This window comes from Dipteris shenzhenensis, chromosome 14, assembly GCF_047967505.1.
Source record: "Dipteris shenzhenensis isolate YYH24624 ecotype China chromosome 14, Dip_SZ_1.0, whole genome shotgun sequence".
In the NCBI taxonomy this organism is placed as follows: domain Eukaryota; kingdom Viridiplantae; phylum Streptophyta; class Polypodiopsida; order Gleicheniales; family Dipteridaceae; genus Dipteris; species Dipteris shenzhenensis.
Window position 1 is genome coordinate 10,449,904 of NC_141609.1, and position 19,983 is coordinate 10,469,886.

At 40.5% G+C, this 19,983-nt stretch overlaps 1 protein-coding gene across 2 annotated transcripts; it reads left to right on the top strand.

Annotated features, from left to right (window-relative positions):
• Positions 1-329: 329 nt before the first annotated feature.
• Positions 330-3,659, top strand: LOC147894178 (putative glycosyltransferase At5g25310). 2 transcript variants are annotated; one of them, XM_087384555.1, is made up of 4 exons: positions 330-1,579; positions 1,853-2,013; positions 2,147-2,495; positions 2,585-3,659. In XM_087384555.1, exons 1-4 carry the CDS (start codon positions 1,193-1,195, stop codon positions 3,248-3,250), a joined length of 1,563 nt encoding a protein of 520 aa, XP_087240681.1. In that variant the 5' UTR covers positions 330-1,192; the 3' UTR covers positions 3,251-3,659. The 2 variants fall into 2 exon arrangements, with proteins under 2 accessions (XP_087240681.1, XP_087240682.1); XM_087384556.1 differs by having other exon boundaries at positions 1,871-2,013.
• Positions 3,660-19,983: the final 16,324 nt, after the last annotated feature.

Genomic DNA, 19,983 nt, shown 5'->3' on the forward strand with positions numbered 1-19,983 from the left:
GCGTTGTTGATCCTGCTGCTGCTCTTAGGTTCTGCGTTTTCTTTGCCGAGTTTGTTCTCCGTCATCCTCATCGACCTCTCTCAAATAACGTTGCGAATTTCATCGACCTCCCCTTGCTGCTGCTGCTGCTGCTGCTGCTGTTAGGTTCTGCGTTTTCTTTTCCGGGTTTGTTCTCCATCATCCTCATCGACCTCTCTCAATCAAGGTTGCGAATTTCATCGACCTCTGATGATGGAACGCTTGACGACTTAATCATCCGAGTCTCTCCGTCATTGATCACTTCAGCCTTTTGTCTTTCATCCTTGATCACTTCAGTCTTTTGGAAAATCATCACCCAATCAGTATACCGTTCTTGTTCATGTGAGCTGTTTTTCTCTGATTATAAAGAAGTTTTGTTCATTCTTGCTTCGCTGCTGGTAAAATATCCCCTTGACATTTTACTTGATTGTTCATCGTCCCAGTTCTCGATCAATCACTCATCAGTTGATTTGTTTATCCGCTTCTAGCTCACAATGTCAATGGATGCTGATGATATCTGATCCCTCTTTCTAGATCAATGCTTTATGCCCTCTAGTAATTCATCTCTCTCTGCAAGCTAAGGGAGAGAGCTTATCGCCCTGTCCGGACTCCGCCCCACTAGGTGACACGCACAAAAACGTCAATCTGCTGCTTTAAGTTTCCCTGCTTTCACCTGAAAAGCTCCAGATCTCTCTGGGCGTTTATGGGCTCATACTTTTCAGACAGCTCCCATTCTGTGCCTCGGACGAGCCAAGGAGGTACAAGCATAGATTATCCTCTGCTTCACACCCCATTCATAATGGCCAGCTTTGATATCTCCTCAATGGCCGTCGAATTGAGCAACATAATCAAGTGCTCTCCGAACCGTGTGAGATGGTCGCCCACCACACGGCTCACCAACTTGGGATTACGGTGTCCGTCTCGCCGCGGAGCAACAGCAGCGTCCAGATAATCTATCTATCCGGCAATTCGTCCGGTGACTTCGCGGTCGCCAAAGAAGCCCCGAGAAGCATCAAACATCTCCGGGAAAATCCGTGGAGCGTCCCCCCACGCAATACAGGCTACGGATAAGGCGCATCCCCAGCAAGAGGGCGCATATGCCGTTGATTCAATTCTGCAGTTGATCAGCTTTTTCTCGGAAGCAGTCAGGACTCAGTAGACTATACTATCCTCCATGTTTCCTCCTCCAAACCTTCACCGTACCGCCTGGATCGCCGTCGTGCTGCTCCTGACCAGCTTCCTTCTGTTCGAGTCTTACAATTGGCACTTCGTTCCATATCCTTGGTCCACCGCCGCCACACGCCCCGGCTCCGCTTTCTCACCCTCTGATGAATTGCAGAGCAACTTTTCCAACGCGGCTGGCAATCCTGATCTCAATAGCTTGAAGACAATTCAAAACGCCTCGCAAATTTCTAAACAGGCGCTCAGCTCATCTGTTGCATCCCCAAATGAACAATCCATTCAGAACACCTCTACTCATGCCGTCGATGCAGTGCTCAGCTCACAGACGAACGTTTCTTCCAATCAGACCTCGCTTGCATCAACGCCCGACCCTCTACAGGTACAATTTTCGGGAATCTGCTTCTGGCAAGTTTACAGGGTGCTAAGAAGTTTTAAAATTTCTTACAATTTTTATGCCGCTGCCTGCTCCGGATCTTGCCTGGCAAAACCTGTTCGCGTATATATATATCGCCATTCTTGCTATGAACACATCGATTAATTAGAGCAGCACTGCTGTGGTCATTTGCAGCGCACACGCTTGCCTTCAATTGGCTAGGATGTAGTATTGTCTAGTTTGGGAATGATTCTCTCAGCTCTGCCTTCTATCATTCAGAGTCTCGGATTACGAAAGGTGGAAGCGGGTCTACGAAACGCTCGAGCGGCTTTAAGGAAGGTGACATTGGAGAAGAACACGACGCGGGCATTGCAAGCGAAAGAAATAGGAGATTATGTTCCATCAGGATCCGCGTACAGGGATGTTGCAATCTTTCGCCAGTACGTCGTTGAACCCTTTTCCGACCTCCAAACAGGAAGAGAGAGAACTTTAAGCAGTTAGCAATTCTCTACAGCTGTCACTCTATGCATGAGGCCTATCGTGGTTTTTAACAGCAGTTTCCAAACGTGCCAGGAGCTACCTAGAGATGGAGAAGCGATTCAGGGTCTTTGTATATCCTGAAGGTGAAGAGCCTTTGGTGCACAACGGTCCCTGCAAAGAGATTTACTCGGTGGAAGGCCGCTTTATTCAAGAGCTCCAAACAAGCAATCCATTCGTAACGAGTGATCCGGAGGAAGCCCACGTCTTCTTTATGCCATTTAGTGTCTCTATGATGGTCACCTATCTCTACGTACCGAATTCGAAGGACATGAAGCCGTTGATACACTTCGTAAAGGATTACGTTGACGTGATAGCAAGCAAACATCCCTTCTGGAATCGGAGCGAGGGAGCAGATCATTTCATGCTTTCTTGCCATGATTGGGTGAGTTTACACGAATTCTGCATGTCTAAGTTTTTCCTCGTTGTGTTGCGTTCGTCGCCTCATCAGTCTCAGGTTTGTCGATTTTCCAGGGTCCTCATGTCACAAGGGCTCGTCCAGATCTGGAAAAGCATGCAATCCGCGTTCTATGCAATGCTGATAAGACAGAAGGCTACCTGCCCGTCAAAGATGCCAGCTTACCTGAGATAAATCTTATCGGCGGATACATCCAACCAGAGCTGGGAGGCCCTTCTCTCGAACGGCGGCCATATCTAGCGTTTTTCGCAGGGAGAGACCATGGGCCTGTGAGACCAATCCTGTACAAGTATTGGGAGGGCAAGGACAACGATGTGAGGGTATTCCAAAATCTACCACCCGAGTATTCGTATCAGGATTTCATGAAGAAGAGCAAGTTCTGTCTGTGCCCGGGGGGCTACGAAGTGAACAGTCCAAGGATAGTGGAGGCAATATACAACGACTGTGTACCGGTAGTGATTGCAGACAACTTTGTGCTGCCATTCAGCGACGTGCTGGACTGGGAGTCGTTCTCTCTGAAGGTGAGCGAGGAGGATATACCCAAATTGAAGGTGATTCTGGAGGCTGTGACGAAGGAGAGGTATGAACAGATGCAAGAGAGGGTGAGGCAGGTGCAGAGGCATTTCGTGCTAAATCAGCCGCCCAAGCGCTACGATGCCTTTCACATGATTTTGCATTCTGTCTGGCTAAGGCGATTGAACATCAGGCTCAACTGTATTTAGAGAACCTTGTGCCCATAATGATCTTGTCTTGCTTCAAGCCATTACTTAGTAGTAGGGAAGATTGAACGTCAGGCTCAACTGTATTTTAGAGAACCTGTGCAGAATGATATCGCCTTGCTTCAAGCTATTTCTTAGTACTAGTAGGGACCTACACTACATTGCTATGCCAGAACATGATTGTACCTAGCTCATCTCGAAGCAGTAACAAACCTGTGTGCATTGCACGTTCTTGGATGATCTCTAAAATTCAAAAATAGGTGGGAGTGATAGCACAGAGCGTCTTCTGCAAGGCTTGTGGGGGGAGGTACCACATGGCAAGCCTCGATGCCACTTCTTGCATTTTTTCTTCATGTTTTTAAACCTCATTTTTGGAAGCTTTATGAAGGTGACACATATAGAGAGAGAACGAGTTCTAGAGAGAGATTAACTTAGTATAAGTGAGATTGAAAATCTGTCTCAATTATGTCTATAGGTTCCAATCCAACATGTGATAACCATTTTGCCTCTTAATTCTTGAGCTTGTCCTCACATCCATTTAGCATGCGGCATTATTATATTCCATTCTTGGACATATTCTTGCCAGACATTCACCAATTGGCATCCTTCTACCTCAATTCAGTATACCAATAAGATCCCTCACTTGGAGCTTATACAAATTGGATTCCTCATACCCTTCAAATTGGTAATTTAGTATACCTCTTAATAAAAATTCTAATTTCTAATGCTCTTGTTTTTCTTTTTTTGTTTTTCCCACTCACACACACATGGCCATTTATGAGGGGCACGTCTGCCCATGGCCTATGCTCATGGGCATATGCTAACAAGTAGCAGGGGCATCCCAAGAAATTTGAAACAATAGCTAACTTAGGTGGATCATCAAGGGAGAAATGGGGTCGCAAAATGGCCTCATAAGGTATGACCAAGTGAACTTTACTATGGTAGCCCATGGGCTTTCTAATGATGGAGGGCTAGGATTCAAGTGCATTTTGAAGGGAGGAGATCAACCAACACAACAAGACAAAGCAACTATAGATGCACTTGATAGACGTACAAAATAGCAGGTGCATCTATAGATGTAGCTAGAATAGTGAAAATACGAGCACATCTAGTAGCGTGTCTATTTGCGCATCTAATAGCGCGTCTGCACTATGAATTAGATGCGAATTTAGACGCCTTTATAAACGCAAAATAGAGAATACAGAAAGTGAGATTTTGGTGTAAGCTGATAAATGTGCATCACTGCTTTCCAAACATTGCCCATGATTACAAAAAGCACATAATTTTAATAAAAATATCAATGCTTTTTGGCAAATCCACATATACAAAAATTAAGTGAGGTGAGGAGAATGAGACAATATGTAAAATAGTTTTGCCAATATCAATGATGGGATACGGTTCAATCTCATCCTCAATGAGATCAACCCTTGCCAAACTAACTACTTCAAAATCCAAACCAGTGTTGAGATCTACAAATACATTCAATCCACTACTACTTGTGCTACTCATGTGCTCATCGAAATCAGCATCACCAATGGTAGGCTCGTCCTCACGGGTAATGGCCTCAATATTTGTATCTATTATCTCATGATCATCATCATCCCCATGGCCATGATCATCCTCCATACGCTCCATATTAGGAAATGTACTATACATCACTTTGGAATGTGGTGTAATAGGTATGACATGCCACCACCTATTATCATCCACCATTGGTTTATAGACAACCTAATTCAAACACAAATACAATCATGTTATTTTCCTTGCATCGAAGGTATCAAATATTTAAAAGTGAGTATTTTTATTGTGTATACAATACCTGTTCACATTGTTGTGGTAGTACTAGTGTGTCCTTACTTTGCCAAAACTTTGTGGAGTCAATCATTACAAAGCCACTTGCATGGCGTTTGATTATTGCATTAGGGTCTCTTTCCACCACGTCCTTGAACCACTTGATATCCAAAACATACACAAAGAAGCGTTGAAAGTCAAGCTTAATAATATCTTGGATTATGCCACAATAATCATCTATGGCTCCATTGGCTCCCTCAAAGCTAGCAATGACGTTGCAATCTTGTGTGTTTCTCTTATCATCAATCCGTTGTCTTCGAAAATGCTTGCCCTCACACCATATAGCATTAAACATAGTACACTACACCAAGACAAAATCAATTAAATAAGCAATCTAAATTGTTGAAAGCTCCTAACTTATGCATAACATTCTATATACCTCCTATATACCGACCTTGCTCATGCATCCCCTAGCATACTCCTATTTTTCCATTGTGATATGGATCCCTTCATCTCTCTCTGCTCTCTTCATTTCGTCAAGTAGCCAATCCACATGAATATCCTTTGGAAGTGCTCTTAGATGTTGAGGGTATGGTACACGAGATTCGTGGTGTGTACGAAAGAGGGCCCTTTCTCCTTGTCTTCTTGCCTTTGCATCCTCATATCTTGTCACCCATCTTTTCATCACACACTATTAAGCATGCAATAAAGGTTGATATTATTAAGCAACTCTGTGTCTATTCCTTTGTTTCGTCCTTTTGAAACTCAGAAATATATACAAGTGACTCTTGTACCAATCAACCCTCGGCCATGCTACCTTTGGGCCTTGCATTTTGTCTCACGAAACCCTTCAAGGTCTTCATGAAGCGCTCGAGGAAGGACAACCATCGTGCATGTATAGTACCAAATATAGCAATCTCATCCACCAAATGCACTATGAGATGTAGTTGGCTTGTGAGAATAGAACGTGGAAATGTCTCCTCCACTAAACAAACCACCTCCACTGACATAACTTGAGCATTCTCAAGCATGGTTGGATCTATTTCCTTTGAGCTCACATACCTAGAAAGGAAAAGTATACCATATTAGCAATATGAAAACCTTGCATGGAGCATTGATAGCTTCACATTTTGTATCCTGTAAAGTACCTCACAAGTGCACCCATCTTGTAAATACAATCCTTCACATCCTTCGATGCACTACGAGAAATGCTAGTAGGTAGTATGAACTGAACACATGAGGAATGGTTGATTAGTTGCTTCTAATTCACTCACAAATTTGGAAGGAAAAATATATTATGAATATAAAATACTTGCCTGGAGCATCTTATGCCAATCATGAGATTTCAAGCCATATAATTGCTCTACACCTCTTTTCTTGCTCTTTGTGAAGGCCCCCTTCAAACACCTCATGCATCCAGTGGGAGTATGAATTGTAGTAAAAGGTTCATTCACCACCACCATTTCTAGCTTTGATAACCTCCACTGTGCACGAGGTAAAAAGACACACCCATTTGGCCTCTCTTGTGGCCAGGCTTTACGCATCCTCCCTGTGGTGCATAGATCCTCCCTTATGCCAGCAGAATCTCGTGTCCCATTTAAATATTTCCAAATGGTAGATGCCACATTCTTGAAGATATGCATGGGATCAAGTAGGTGATTGATCTTGAGGTGGAACCAATATTCAATATAGCACACAATAGTTATAAACCCTTACCGGCTCATGCCAAGTGGTCGAGGAGTCATGGAACCGTCCCAAATTCTCATCCAATCTCCCGTAGTGAGTGATTGTGGGGGGACTTCATTCCAAGGGGCAACATATCTAGGATGATTAGGTGGGAGAAATATATGGTGATTCTCATAGATGACCTTATTCAATGCGTCTGCCCGTGAGGCAACTAGCGAAGGACCACAAACAAGACATGCATGGTAACTCGATGTAGTGAGACCTGAACAATAGACACAATTAAAGTTCAAGGTGGGTTCAAGGTGCCACATCGATTGCCTACTCATAATTAAAAGTTCAATGCTTACCTGAACACTCGCCATAGCCTGGGAAGTCATGCATCGTCCACATCAAGACTGCTTTGTAGTTGAAGTCTCGTGATGATGGAGGTCTGCTCACATCATGCACCTCGATACCTATCCAAAGTATCTCTAGCTCATCAATTAAAGGCTCCAAATAAACATCAGGATCTTTGACTTAATGTTTCCCTGGAATTAGAAGGGATAACATAACATGTCCTTTCTTAATCGCCATAGAGGGTGGAAGATTATAATTCACCAATATCACTTGCCATACACTATAAGAGGTGCTTTTGAGACCGAATGGGTTCAGACCGTCCATACCCAATCCAAGTCTCAAGTTCCTAGGTTCTTCCTTCAAGCTTGGCCATGTGTCTTCAATATGCTTCCACGCAGGAGTATCTGCGGGAGTTCTCCACTTGCCATTGGTTGATTGATGGGAGGAATGCCATGATATGAGCTTTGTAATGGATTTGCACTTGAACATATGTTGGATGCGAGGGATTATGGAAAAATGTCGCAGAACCGTACGAGACACATCCAAAGTTCTGAGATCTGCTCTATATCTTGCCTCTCCATAAGTAGGATACTCTCTTGCATCCTTATGTGGTCCACGAAATAGAATGCAATCGTTGATGCATGCATGGATGCACTTGTAATCTAATCCTCCAAGAGAGGTCACATGTTGCCTTGCCATATCTCTTGAGGTTGGTAATTTATTCTCCCTTGGAAGCATTTTACACAATATCCTACATGTGAAGACCATAAATGAGAAAAAGCATTCGAGTAATTGACCCATTAGCATAATTCACCATGTTTGCAAAATAGACTTTAAAGCTTACTTGAGTAATACATTCAAACTTGCATTGCCCCATCCATAGATGGTCTGCAAGTTTAGTAACTCAAGGGAGGCACGTAGAACAAAGAATGTGCACCCCTCAAATAGTGGAGTTGATGCTGTAGTAAAAAGATCATCTTGCTCCATGCTATCATCCCTACCTGAGGACTAATGGACATATAAATCCCACACCATATCATCAAACACCTCCTCTTCCACGGCCTCATGAGGTAATGGCGGAGGGCTACTATCATCATCACTGCATGCATCCGTAACGATCCCTCCTAAAGATCCCACTTCATATCGCTGATGCTTTGCCTCCTCACGACGAGCATAGGTCAACATATGCAGGTGTGGCACTACATCTTCTATCAAATTGAAAAAGGATCATATATCAAACACATGAACACCCATAGGTATCTCAATCAACCTTAACTCTTTAACACTTACCATGTTTACGGTCGCATCCCATTCTCCATACTTTGAGATGTGATTGAGTGTAATTCTGCATGCACGATACATGTTTCCTTGACATCGATCACACATACATTTGATTTTTTGCTCCAACGACATTTCGCGATGGTGGATACATAGAGATTCATCCTCACTGGAGCTACTTGTTGAAGATGAAGACATCCTACAGATAAACAACCCAAAAAATATGTTCTTGCATGAGTTGTAAATGTCAAAACTCTGTGTATCATCTAAAAGCGCATCTAACACTGCGTCTATACTATGGAACACGTCTATAGGCATGTCTAAAACATACTGTAGCTACGCTTTTAGATGCATGTTTAGACGTGCTTTTAGATGTGTAGACAAGTTGATTTTCGAACCTACTTTTAGCGCGCTTGCTTTCCTTCACATACTTTTAGCATCACGTGGCTTGCTTTCCTATTAACAGACTTAACTCCAGGCATCCACACTTATCTCCAAGCACCCACACTCATCTCCAGGCTTACACAGTCAACCCCAAGCATGCAAGAGAACAGGGTGAAGAAAGAGAAGCAGCTTTGAAGAAGGACAAGAAGCTTCCATACCTCTATCCAAAGTAAGCCTCTTGGCAGTTGGTCTTCTTTGGATTCGTCCTTTGTTGTATGCAGGGAAGGGATGTTTTTGGTACTAGTGTTGTTCTTTTTGGGATCCGGTGCATGTCTTTTTCAGCTTCTTTTAAAAAGGCATCTGTCGGAGCGCGTCTATAGACACGTCAAATAACGTGTCTAATTTTTGGAAAAACAGGCAGCCGTGCCTGTAGATGCACTGTTAGACATGCCTATAGATGCACTACGACAGTTTTCTTATGGTTTCTTGTGTGTTCTTTCCTTTCCCCTTCCCTTTCCCCTTCCCCTTCCCCTTCTCTTTCCTTTTCCTTCTCTTTCCCTTCCCCTTCCCCTTCCCCTTCCCTTTCCCCTTCTCTTTTCCTTAAGCATTCGTGAGGAAATAAGGGATTGCATGAATGATGGAAATAAGTGATTGCATGAGGGCAGGATAAAGAAAGAGGGCATGCATGATGGAGCATTATTTTTCAATCTTTTTTCTCCTCTTTGTTCCTCTCTTTTCCCCTTTCCTTTCCTCTATTTTCACCTCTCTTTCCTTCTCTTTTTTCCTCTCTTTTTCTCTCTTATCTCCTCTTTTTTTCTCTCTCTTTCCTCCTCTTTTTGTCTCTTTTCCTCTCTCATCTCATCTCTTTTTCTCTCTTTTTTCTCATCTCTTTTTCTCTCTTTTCTCCTCTCTTTTCCTCTCTTTTCTCCTCTCTTTTTCTCTCTTATCTCCTCTATTTTTTCTCCTCTCTTTTCCTCTCTTTTCCTCTCTTTTCTCATCTCTTTCCTTCTATCTTTTTCTCTCTTTTATCCTCACTTTTTCTCTCTTTTTCCTTCTCTCTTTCTTTCTCTCTTTTTGTCTCTTTTCCTCTCTTTTCTCCTCCTTTTTTCTCTCTTATCTCCTCTCTTTTTCTCTCTTTTTTCTCCTCTCTTTTCCTCTCTTTTCTCCTCTCTTTCCCTCTCTCTTTTTCTCTCTTTTATCCTCATTTTTTCTCTCTTTTTCCTTCTTTCTTTTATCCTCTCTTTTTGTCTCTTTTCCTCTCTTTTTCTCTCTTATCTCCTCTCTTTTTCTCTCTTATCTTCTCTCGTTTTCTCTCTTTTGGCATCCTCTCTTTTCTCCTCTCTTTCCTTCTCTCTTTTTCTCTCTTTTATCCTCACTTTTTCTCTTTTCACTTTCTCTCTTTTTCTCTCTTTTCGTCTCTTTTCCTCTCTTTTCTCCTTTAAATCTCTTTTAATCTCTTTTATCCTCTCTTTTTCTCTCTTTTTTCTCCTCCTTTTTTCCTCTCTTTTCCTATCTTTTTCTCTCTTTCCTCCTCTCTTTCCTTCTCTTTTACCCTCTCTTTTCTTGTCTTTTCTTCTCTCTTTCCTTCTCTCTTTTTCCCCATGTGAAGCTTCAATAGCTTGACATTGAGCAAGCAGATACAGAATTCTGTCACTCTAATTCAAAGAATGCAGGAGTCTGTCAATGCTTGCTCAATGTTAGGCTGTCACTCTAAATTTTCTTTTGCATGATAGAAAGAGGGCATGCTCGATGGTAATCTTCTTCTTTTCTTTTCTTCAGTTCATCATGTGGACAGGAAGCTCTTTAGCCTCACTTGATCTTCAGGATGCCATCTTTCGGGAGTTATATGACATTTTGGGGCACCCTCCCACTCCTGGGGAGTTATACACATAGATGACAGGTACTCTAACCACCCCCTAGGAGTTGGCAGTACAGACTCCAAACCACCCCAATCCCACACCAGTTGAAATTACCCCAGTGGAGTCAAGATAGCCCAACAGGCTACAGAGCCGAGCCCTTTCTCCCCCCATGTGGTCAGGAGACCCTTCTACCTTGCAGAGTTGCCGACGTACTCCTTTGCAGTCAAGTCGCTTCTCCAGCTACGAGTGGCCAATGTACTCCTGTGCAATCAAGAGTCGCTTCTCTAGCTATGAGTGGCCAGCGTACTAGCTCAACACGACAAGACAACAGGCATAGTAGCAGGGAGAGCGGTGGGGGATGCATGGCATAGTGCTTTGGGGGGGTAATGGTGGGGGCGGGGATGATTCAGATGATGCAAACGTGCCACAAGGTGATGGTACAATCTTCTATGACATCACTCAGACAGGAGGCATCTTGATGGATGCACGGGGGAAGGACATCATGGCCTTCATGCGCTCTATCATTGCTAACAAATATAGAGATTTCTTTATTCACTACAAAGAGCAGCTAAAAAAGTTGGCTGATGAGACCATCACTGCTGTTCACTCTAGGTATCCCAATCCCCCTAATGTTCAGTTCACAAGTAAATGGGAAAAGTCAAAGATTATTATGATACTTGCTAATAAAAGATCTTCACTTAAGAGATAGGTGCTAGCCAAGATTGCCACCAGGAGAGAGGGAGGTCAACCACCAAGGGGCATGCCCCACATCGCTCAGCAATGAGTGGAAGAAAGCAATGAAGGCAGCAAAGGCGGACCGCAGTCTGCAGCATGTGGAGGCACGAAGGATCCAAATGAAGCAATATGGAAACTTGCATTTTGGAGCAAGGGGTGTTGAATCATAGGAGGCCCAATTTGTAAGTATCTATCTCAAATTATATTGTGTTTATGTGGTTTATTAGGAGGTTGTTTCTTTGTACTAACCCCTCTGCAAATTGTGTCATCTTGCAACTTGATATCATGGGCAGGTACACTACTCCTATTGAGATAGCCTACCACTGCCACCATCACAGAGGAGATACATGGATGCACTTCTATGAAGATGGGTTGATTACTAAGGAGCAGTATATCTGAGCTACTGGACTGCCCCCTAGGTATTTAAAAGTAATTAAATAATGTCAATATTATAAATAAAGATTTGATTTTTCATACTTTGATACATGTTGTCCCTCGTTTACGGGGCCCTAGGGCTAATCAGGAGGAAGAAGATGAGGAAGAAGGGAGTGAGAGTGCGAAGAACTTAGATTAGTCGTAGAAGTAGTGCTAGCTACTCTTTTTTGTACTTGAAGCCATTGGCTTGGCTTCTTGCCTCTCTTGTACATACACTCCTCTTATTTTTTCTACGTGAAGCCACAGGACGTGGCTTGACTTCGTGCTATATGTACATACAAGTACTTTTTGGGCTATGAATTAATATTCACTCCTTTTATTTTTTTGGCTTTCAATTTCCTTGTGCAACATTCTATCAATGAATGCCTTGTGAACTAAACATTTTGGAGTTGTAATGTTTTATTAAAAATTGTAATTGTCGGCTATAGACAGGCTTGGAATCGTGCTAATTAAAATGTGGTTGGTTGTAAGAATTGAATTGCGCAATGTGGAAATGGGATTCTTGTAACCACATAACATACTCAATATACACAGCATTCTGTTCAACCACACAAAATTCTGCTTTTATTTAAAAAAAAGATTCTATAGAGCATCTATAAGCGCGTCTATGTACGCATCTTTCTATTTTTTAAAATTTCTACAGAGCACCTAAAAGTGCGTCTATAGGCGCATCTATAGGCACGTCTGTCTGTTATATAGATGCACTGATAGATGCAGGTCTGTAGATGCATACTACAGAGCATCTAAAAGTGCGTCTATAGGTGTATCTATAAGCACGTCTATCTGTTATATAGACACGCTAATAGATGCGAGTCTGTAGATGCACATATAGATGCACAAATAGACGTGCCCATAAGTTTTTTTTCAATTAAGGAAACATGTCTGTGTGTGTGTTTGTGGGTGATTTGTGTTGTTGTGCAAAGGAGATGGATGGCTCAGATTCTAGTGCCATTGTCCACTTAGAAATATAGGGCTTGGATTGAAGCATCATTTCCACTCATCTCCTCCCTTGATCCACTTGCAAATCTAAGGCATGTATTGAAGTGCTATTTGCACTCATCTCCTCCATTGGATGGACCAACAAATCTATGGCCTAGACTGAAGCATATTTTCCTCTCATCTCCTCCATTCAGAGTTTTTTTTTAATGCTCTTTTTTCAAAAAAGTCTTTTAAATCCAATTTAATTCCATAAATCCTGAATTAATTCTTTCAAAGTAGTATTTCTTATCAAGTCAAAGAAAACTTGAAAACCTGCTACCTTTATTATGGGACTTTACAAATCCCTTATGGGATATGATCAAGTCCCTTAAGGGACATTTGGACTTCTCTATGGGACTTCAAATCCCTTGTGGGACATTGATCAAATCTCATAAGGGACCCCAAAACTCGTATCTTGGACTTCAAATCCCATGAGGGATCCGAAACTCCTATGTGCAACTTTAAATTCTTGTAGGAGATGGATCACATCTCATACGAGCATATGAAACTCATATGTGGGACTTCAAGTCCCATAAAAGACCCTAAAACTCCTATGTGGGACTTGAAATTCCATAAGGAACCTCCAAACACCTACATGCAACTTGAAATATCATGTTTGGAAATTCAAATATTGCATGTGGGATATTGATTTTCTCCCAAAGTGGACTTCTAAACTTCTTTGTGGGACTTTAAATATGATGTTTAGGACTTTAAAGATTCCATATGGGATATTGATCCACTCTTATATGGGAGTACCAATCTCATATATGGGACTTCAAATGTCATGTTCAACAAGTTTCCAAATAACTTTAAATATCCCATTTGGAAATTCAAATATTCCATGTGGGATATTGATTCACTCCCAAAGCAGACTTCTAAAATTGTACGTGGAACTTTAAATTGATGTTTAGGACTTCAAAGACTCTATTTGGGATATTGATCCACTCCTATATGGGAGTACTAAACTCATATGTGGGACTTCAAATGTCATGTTCAACAAGGTTTCAAACATTCATGCAAGATACTGATTCACTCCATCAAGGAATATTGGTTAAAGACTTCAAATATTCACATGGGATATTGATTCAAATGTCATGTTTAAGGGTTCAAATATTCAAGAAAGATATTGATTCAAAGTCATGTTTAAGACTTTAAATATTCATATGGGATATTCATTTGGATGTCATGTTTAAGACATCATTATTCATATATGGGGCTTCAAATTTCATGTTCAAGACTTCAAATATACATGCAAGATATTGATTCAAATGCCATGTTTAAGACTTCAAAAGTAACATGGGATATTTATTTTAACAATCAAGGGCTATTGGTGTATTTCCATAAGGGAGTTCTAACTACGATGCAAGAGAGAGGCAAGAGATGGCATAGAAAGGAGGAAATCCCATGAGTAAACATGAAATCCCATGAGGGAGCTTGAAGTCCCATATGGAAGCTAGAAATTCTTAAAAAAGGATGTAGATAGGACATATTATTTAGGGATTTTCCTATATCAAGAGGTCTATTTCCATAAGGGAGTACTAACTACCGTGTAAGAGTGACACACAAAGGAGAAAATCCCCTGAGGAAACTTAAAATCCTATGAGGGAACTTGAAGTCCCATATGGAAACTTGAAATCCTATGAGGGAACTTGAAGTCCCATATGGAAGCTAAAAATACCTAAAGAAGGATATGGATGGGATATATTATTTAATTACTTTTTTATATTTATCCAAGGCTTAATATATATAAATTTTTTCCTTTTAAAATATTTTCCGTACTTGCAAGATTATAAAGGACATAAGTGTACAAATTAATGTTATAAAGCTAAAGAACTAAAAAGTCTAAGTACTTCATGAGGAGCTTGTGAATTGATTCAATATTTCAAATAAATCCTTCTATTTGGTTAATAGCCATAATAGTTGTATTTTTTCTTAGCTAGTTTAGGACGGATTGGTTCTTTTAAAAGTCCTGTTGATAGGCTCATGTATGACATATAGCAATGCTTGGATACCAGAAACCTATATTCTCATTATAGGATATTTCTCGTTATTTGATGTTCATGAGAAAATGCATAAATAATTAGAATTGAGATCCAATGGGTAATGGAATGAAACATTATTTCTTATTAGGTTAAAGAAAACCTTAAAACTTGCCAACTTGCACGTGGGATTTAGGGTGGTTGTAAGCTAAGTTTGTCCACCTTTGTGCCACTTTGGGCAAAGCTTGGGGGGTTCAATCATCATATGTAACCCTATCACGTGAGTTCAATAGATGGGTTTTTATTAATTCCAGATCTATATATACATTCAGAGCTAAATTAATGCCTAAATGTTAAAATACAAAAGGGTTGTGTATATTACAAAAGTTTTAGAAGCATGAGAGAAGCTTTGAACATGCAACATAGAAATTTGGAAACTCTTCGGGAAGATTGGTTTTTGTCATGTGACCTAAAAATTTGAAGATTGGGTCATGGTTTCAAATCCCTACCTTGGATTGTTGTGGTGATATACAGTATTTATGTTGTGTTAAATCAATTAAATTTGCCTCTTATATTGTCTCTATGATTAAGTTTGAGGATGGAAACATTATTTGTTAGCTAGACTAAGGTTGACTAACAAACTTTTATGCCTTATGGTCCATAGGAGAGAGTATGTGATAGAATTTCTAAGCAAGACAGAGATAGGTAACATTATTTAGCATTATTCATTAGCAACATAAAGTTTTAGGAAAAGAGTTAGATCATACATAGGAAAGAATGGTGGTGATTTGTTTAATACAATAGGAGATTACTGAGGAGGAGCCTAGGGCAATCATACAAGGAGAAGACAAAGAAAGATGCAAGCAAGTGTACCCTTGGAGTGTCATGGTTGTATAAGAGAGGTGGAGAGATCTGCTAGTTTGTCATCTTGGGCAGTGGGTGGGTTCTCATTGGTTGGAGCCACTCACTTGGATGGATAGTTGATCCTTGTCACATTGGAGGCACACCCTTGGATGGTAGTGGATTGTCATTGGTTTGAGCCACACAACATTAAATTTTGTACCTTTATAGTTAGATGTCCATTAAACCTTAATGGATGATGGGTTGAAGTATAGCATACCCACACCACGATAATATGGTTTGGATTATATATAGGCCTTAATATGACAACTCTTGTTCCCTTCAATGTTTATTTAGCAAGGTAGGCTCTATCAACCAATCAAAGTGTCGACCTTAGGGTTACTAAAGCTTGTTTATCCATCATGGTGACACTAGGATTTTATGATATTGATCAATGATTTCATGTTCATGTGATCATGTTCAAATGGTACACGATTGAGGGCTCCCATGGAGATTCAATGTGTTAAATCACATGGCATTGGCATATCCTTGTCATATCTTTCTGAGATCTTTTTATGACAAGTCCCAATGTGGATCATTTCCATCGCATTGAGGAATGTGTTCATCTTAATCCAATAGTGTTAACCCTATCTTTCTATGACAAGTCCCAATGTGGATCGTTTGCCTCGTTAACCCTAGCCTACAAACTCGAGATTCATGATCGATCGCAAAATCACACATTAGTTTGTTGAACTAAAAAGAGTTGAGTAACTTCGGCAATTATAGATCTAATCACTGTCCCTTATACCTAGTGTTATTCCATGAGAGTTCACATTGTTGTCAAAATTTGTGATATCAATTTCCAATAAGAGAGGGCGATTACAACTACCTTGTTCTTAAGGGCTCTAGCAACATTTTAACCTAATCCAACAACATTTAAAGGATGATTCCCTCTTTCCTCCTTAATAGTGTATACCCAATCACATTACCTACTTACATAAAAATCATGTGAGGTGGAAGGCATTCAATTTTCATAAACAAGTGTCATATGAAACTCAATGGGAAAGATAATCATCAAATGAAAGAGACCTAACAATCTCATGCCGATCAACCCAACAATACAAAGCGGATAATATCCAACTCATATTCAAGAGGTACCTCTTGACATCCAATTTTGTCCAAATGCTCTTACTCTCTACAATGACTCATTCTTCTTTCTCATCCAAGTGTGATCAACACCAACAATATCTTTGAATCTTTGAATGTCAAACAAGACCATCTTCATAATTGAAATCTTTAGTATCATCGATACCCGAATCCAATTTGGTTGCTACAACAATTGCCTTTTCATGAGCAATTGGCAATTGTAGCTTTCTAATCTTTCTACAAAAGTTAGAGTATCTCTGTTATGTTTTTTTTTACACAAGGAAAATAGGAAATATTAGAGTAGCCCCTTTATATTTTTTAGTAAAAAGAAGCCCAAATGCTTTTTTTAAACACTAGGAAAAGAGGAAATATTTCAATTAGAAATAAATATACAAACACATTTTGGAGGGAGCAATGTGTATTCTAAATGTTATAGATGATCCCCATGCAACGGAAAAGCAAGGGACCTTGGTCACTTCCCTCAGGTGCCAGATGTGGTTAGTCAATTTGTGCTTGGAATGCACAAATTGAGTCCCCCTAAGTGGGAAGGTTTTTTTGGAGCATGGTTAAAAGAGGTTAAAGTCCCTCAATGTCAAATGATTTTTTGTTCGTAGTTGGAACATGGAGTGGAATCCATGGAGTGCACTAGGCATTGAGCTAAAAACTCCTGTAACTGAAGTTGATGAATGCGGGGCAGGTTGGCAGATCTATTTCATGAGGACTCTCATTTTTTCTGAGCATGGGGGACGAAGTAGGAAATGCCAGGCCATGGGGACTAGCTCTTATATATTTTTAGGTCCTCCTAGGATCACTCTCAACCCTTCCATGAATGGATAATTCAAACTTAGTAGGGAAAGAAAGAATAAAATCTTAGAGGATTAAGGCTAGGTCAGACAGTTGTGCTTTTGTGGCCTTTGGCTAGCCACCTAAATTCTAATCATTGAATGAAATTTGTATCTAATCCCCCTTAGTCTTCTCTTCATCCTGGAGCCCTTTCAATATCCTTGGCTTCCCTCCAAGGTTCCCACTCAGCCTCCTGGTATTAAGGTAGCTGACCTCTAAGGCTCCCAAGCCATCAAATCCCTTGCTGATGTTTCCACGCTTGTCATCCTTTTGTAGGTCGGTTCCCATCTCTACTCACGATCCCATTGATCAATGTCCAATTGACGCTTTTTTTCTATTGATTTTTATCACATGCCCAAAGTGATGTTTCATTCAAGTCTATATGTGTTATCGCTTTGCATTTTTTAGAGCACGAGAAATGCTAGGGAATAGTCGAGATTGCTAATGTGCTACAATAACTAGTCAGGTAAACTATTTTTGGAAGTCTCTTCTCCAAGATGCTCTGATGCCATTTCTTTGAAGGCTTGATTTTTTGTAGCAACTCTTGAGAGGAGTGAGACTAGAAGAGAATGGTTCCCAAAAGAAGACGGTTAAAGTTGCTACCTCGGCTCTTTTCAAAGGTTTCCTTTGTGATACAAGATTTTGATGGGCCTATGGTTGACGCTATTCTTTATTGCTAGAGCTTTTCGTGAAGACTATTGCTAGAGTTTTTTTCTACTGGTCTACTAGAAAGGCTCTTATGCTTGCTTAGTCACTCTTATAGTGGCTTATGGGTTTTTCACAATTAATGTCATTATCTCTTAGTCTCTCTAGTGAGCATCAATTATTGAAGGGTCACATCTGCAAGCTATCTTTTCACTCATTCTGATGCCAAGATCTCTTTACCAAAGAACATTGGTGAAGGTGGTGAGGAATATTTGATGTCTCTTATAGAAATAACTTCTCTTGAGTTTTTATACGCATTCGTTCATGTAGCTCTTTCCTGCAAGCTTGGCTATTAGCATTTAACTTTCTTTGTTGATGTTTTTGACAAGTTGTTGTTTCTCCTTTACCAAACTCTAGTCATGGCTATTAATTTGAGCTCTTATATAGCTCCAAGTGTTGCTTACAGGCCTTGTAGCTTCTACTAATTCCAAATCCAAGTTGAGAGATTATTTTGCTCCCTAAGGATTCCTTCTACCATTGGTTCAACTTACATCTCTTCTACTATACCTTGGCTCTACCTTGGTCACTTTTATTCGAGGCTTGGATCATCTATCGTCTCTTCTTACATGGTGTTGCAATTGACTTTGGAGCTCTCAATATTTTTTGTTGTAGTTCCATTTTGCAACTTTTTATCGATTTCTTATGAGTCCACACTCGAAAATAGCCAAGATTCAGATCTCACTACCCCTAATTTATGAGCTACCTAGCCTCCTGGGCTATTTTTGGTTGCTTCTTTCGCAAGGGTGGGAGGTTTTTTGGCTATTGAGTCTTCCCTACATCATAGATGTTATATGCCTCTCCTTGACTATTGTGGGTATGGGAAAGTTCCTCGTGACAGATATATCTAGGCTGAGTGTTATGGGCATGGGAAAGTTCATAGTCACAGATATATGTAGGCACCCCATGTAGCTTAAAAAGCATGTTTTCGTGTACTACATTTTCACCTCTAATTTTTATCTCTGGAAGTGGGTTTGGATTCAAATTTAGAAGCGTCATCCTATGCCAGCTTGTTGTAGATCGGGCCTTGCATTCTAGCCATAGTGGAAGGGGGCTAGTTGTTTTTGTACCACATAGTTGTAAGAATCCAGCAACTTAGGGGCAGTTGTTTGTATACTGTGATACTTTTCATAGAGTTAATAGGAATGTTTGAGAGCATGCAAAATGGAAGGGGTCATGCTTGTGTAAGAGAATCATGCAGAATGGAAGGGGTCACATTACTAGGAATCTCTTAAATGTATGCAAATGGAAGGTTCGGTCATGTAATAGCCCTAACCTCTGCTTCACTCCAACATTTGTTTGCTTCTTTGTCAAATCCCAATCAAAAGAATAGGACATGCACAACTTGATGTTGGTTACATAATCGATATTTGCTACACAATCACTAGGGATGATTTTTTGGGGTGAAATAATGACAAAAACATGATGCACATGATGCAATACTTCCATGAGGGTTATGGCTTGGATTTAAAATAAAATTGACTTACATATTGTGACTTTCATGGGGATTATGGCTTGGCCTTTATGCTTGACTTCTAGCTTATCAATGAGCTAGGAGTTGTGGAGTATTAGGGTCAAGTTAGAAATCCTTCTACTTGCTACAATCTCTCCATGGGGATTATGGCTTGGACTTTATTAAATGAATTGTTTTGGGTGAAATAATGACAAAAACATGATGCACATGATGGAATACTTCCATGAGGGTTATGGCTTGCCTTTTGATGCTTGAATTCTAGCTTATCAA

Excerpts from the sequence above, each read along its gene's own strand:
- LOC147894178 (XM_087384555.1), top strand. The coding sequence starts at position 1,193 with ATGTTTCCTCCTCCAAACCTTCACCGTACCGCCTGGATCGCCGTCGTG. Across the intron at positions 2,014-2,146 it reads GATGTTGCAATCTTTCGCCA|GAGCTACCTAGAGATGGAGA; the intron begins GTACGTCGTTGA and ends CAAACGTGCCAG. Across the intron at positions 2,496-2,584 it reads TGCTTTCTTGCCATGATTGG|GGTCCTCATGTCACAAGGGC; the intron begins GTGAGTTTACAC and ends TCGATTTTCCAG.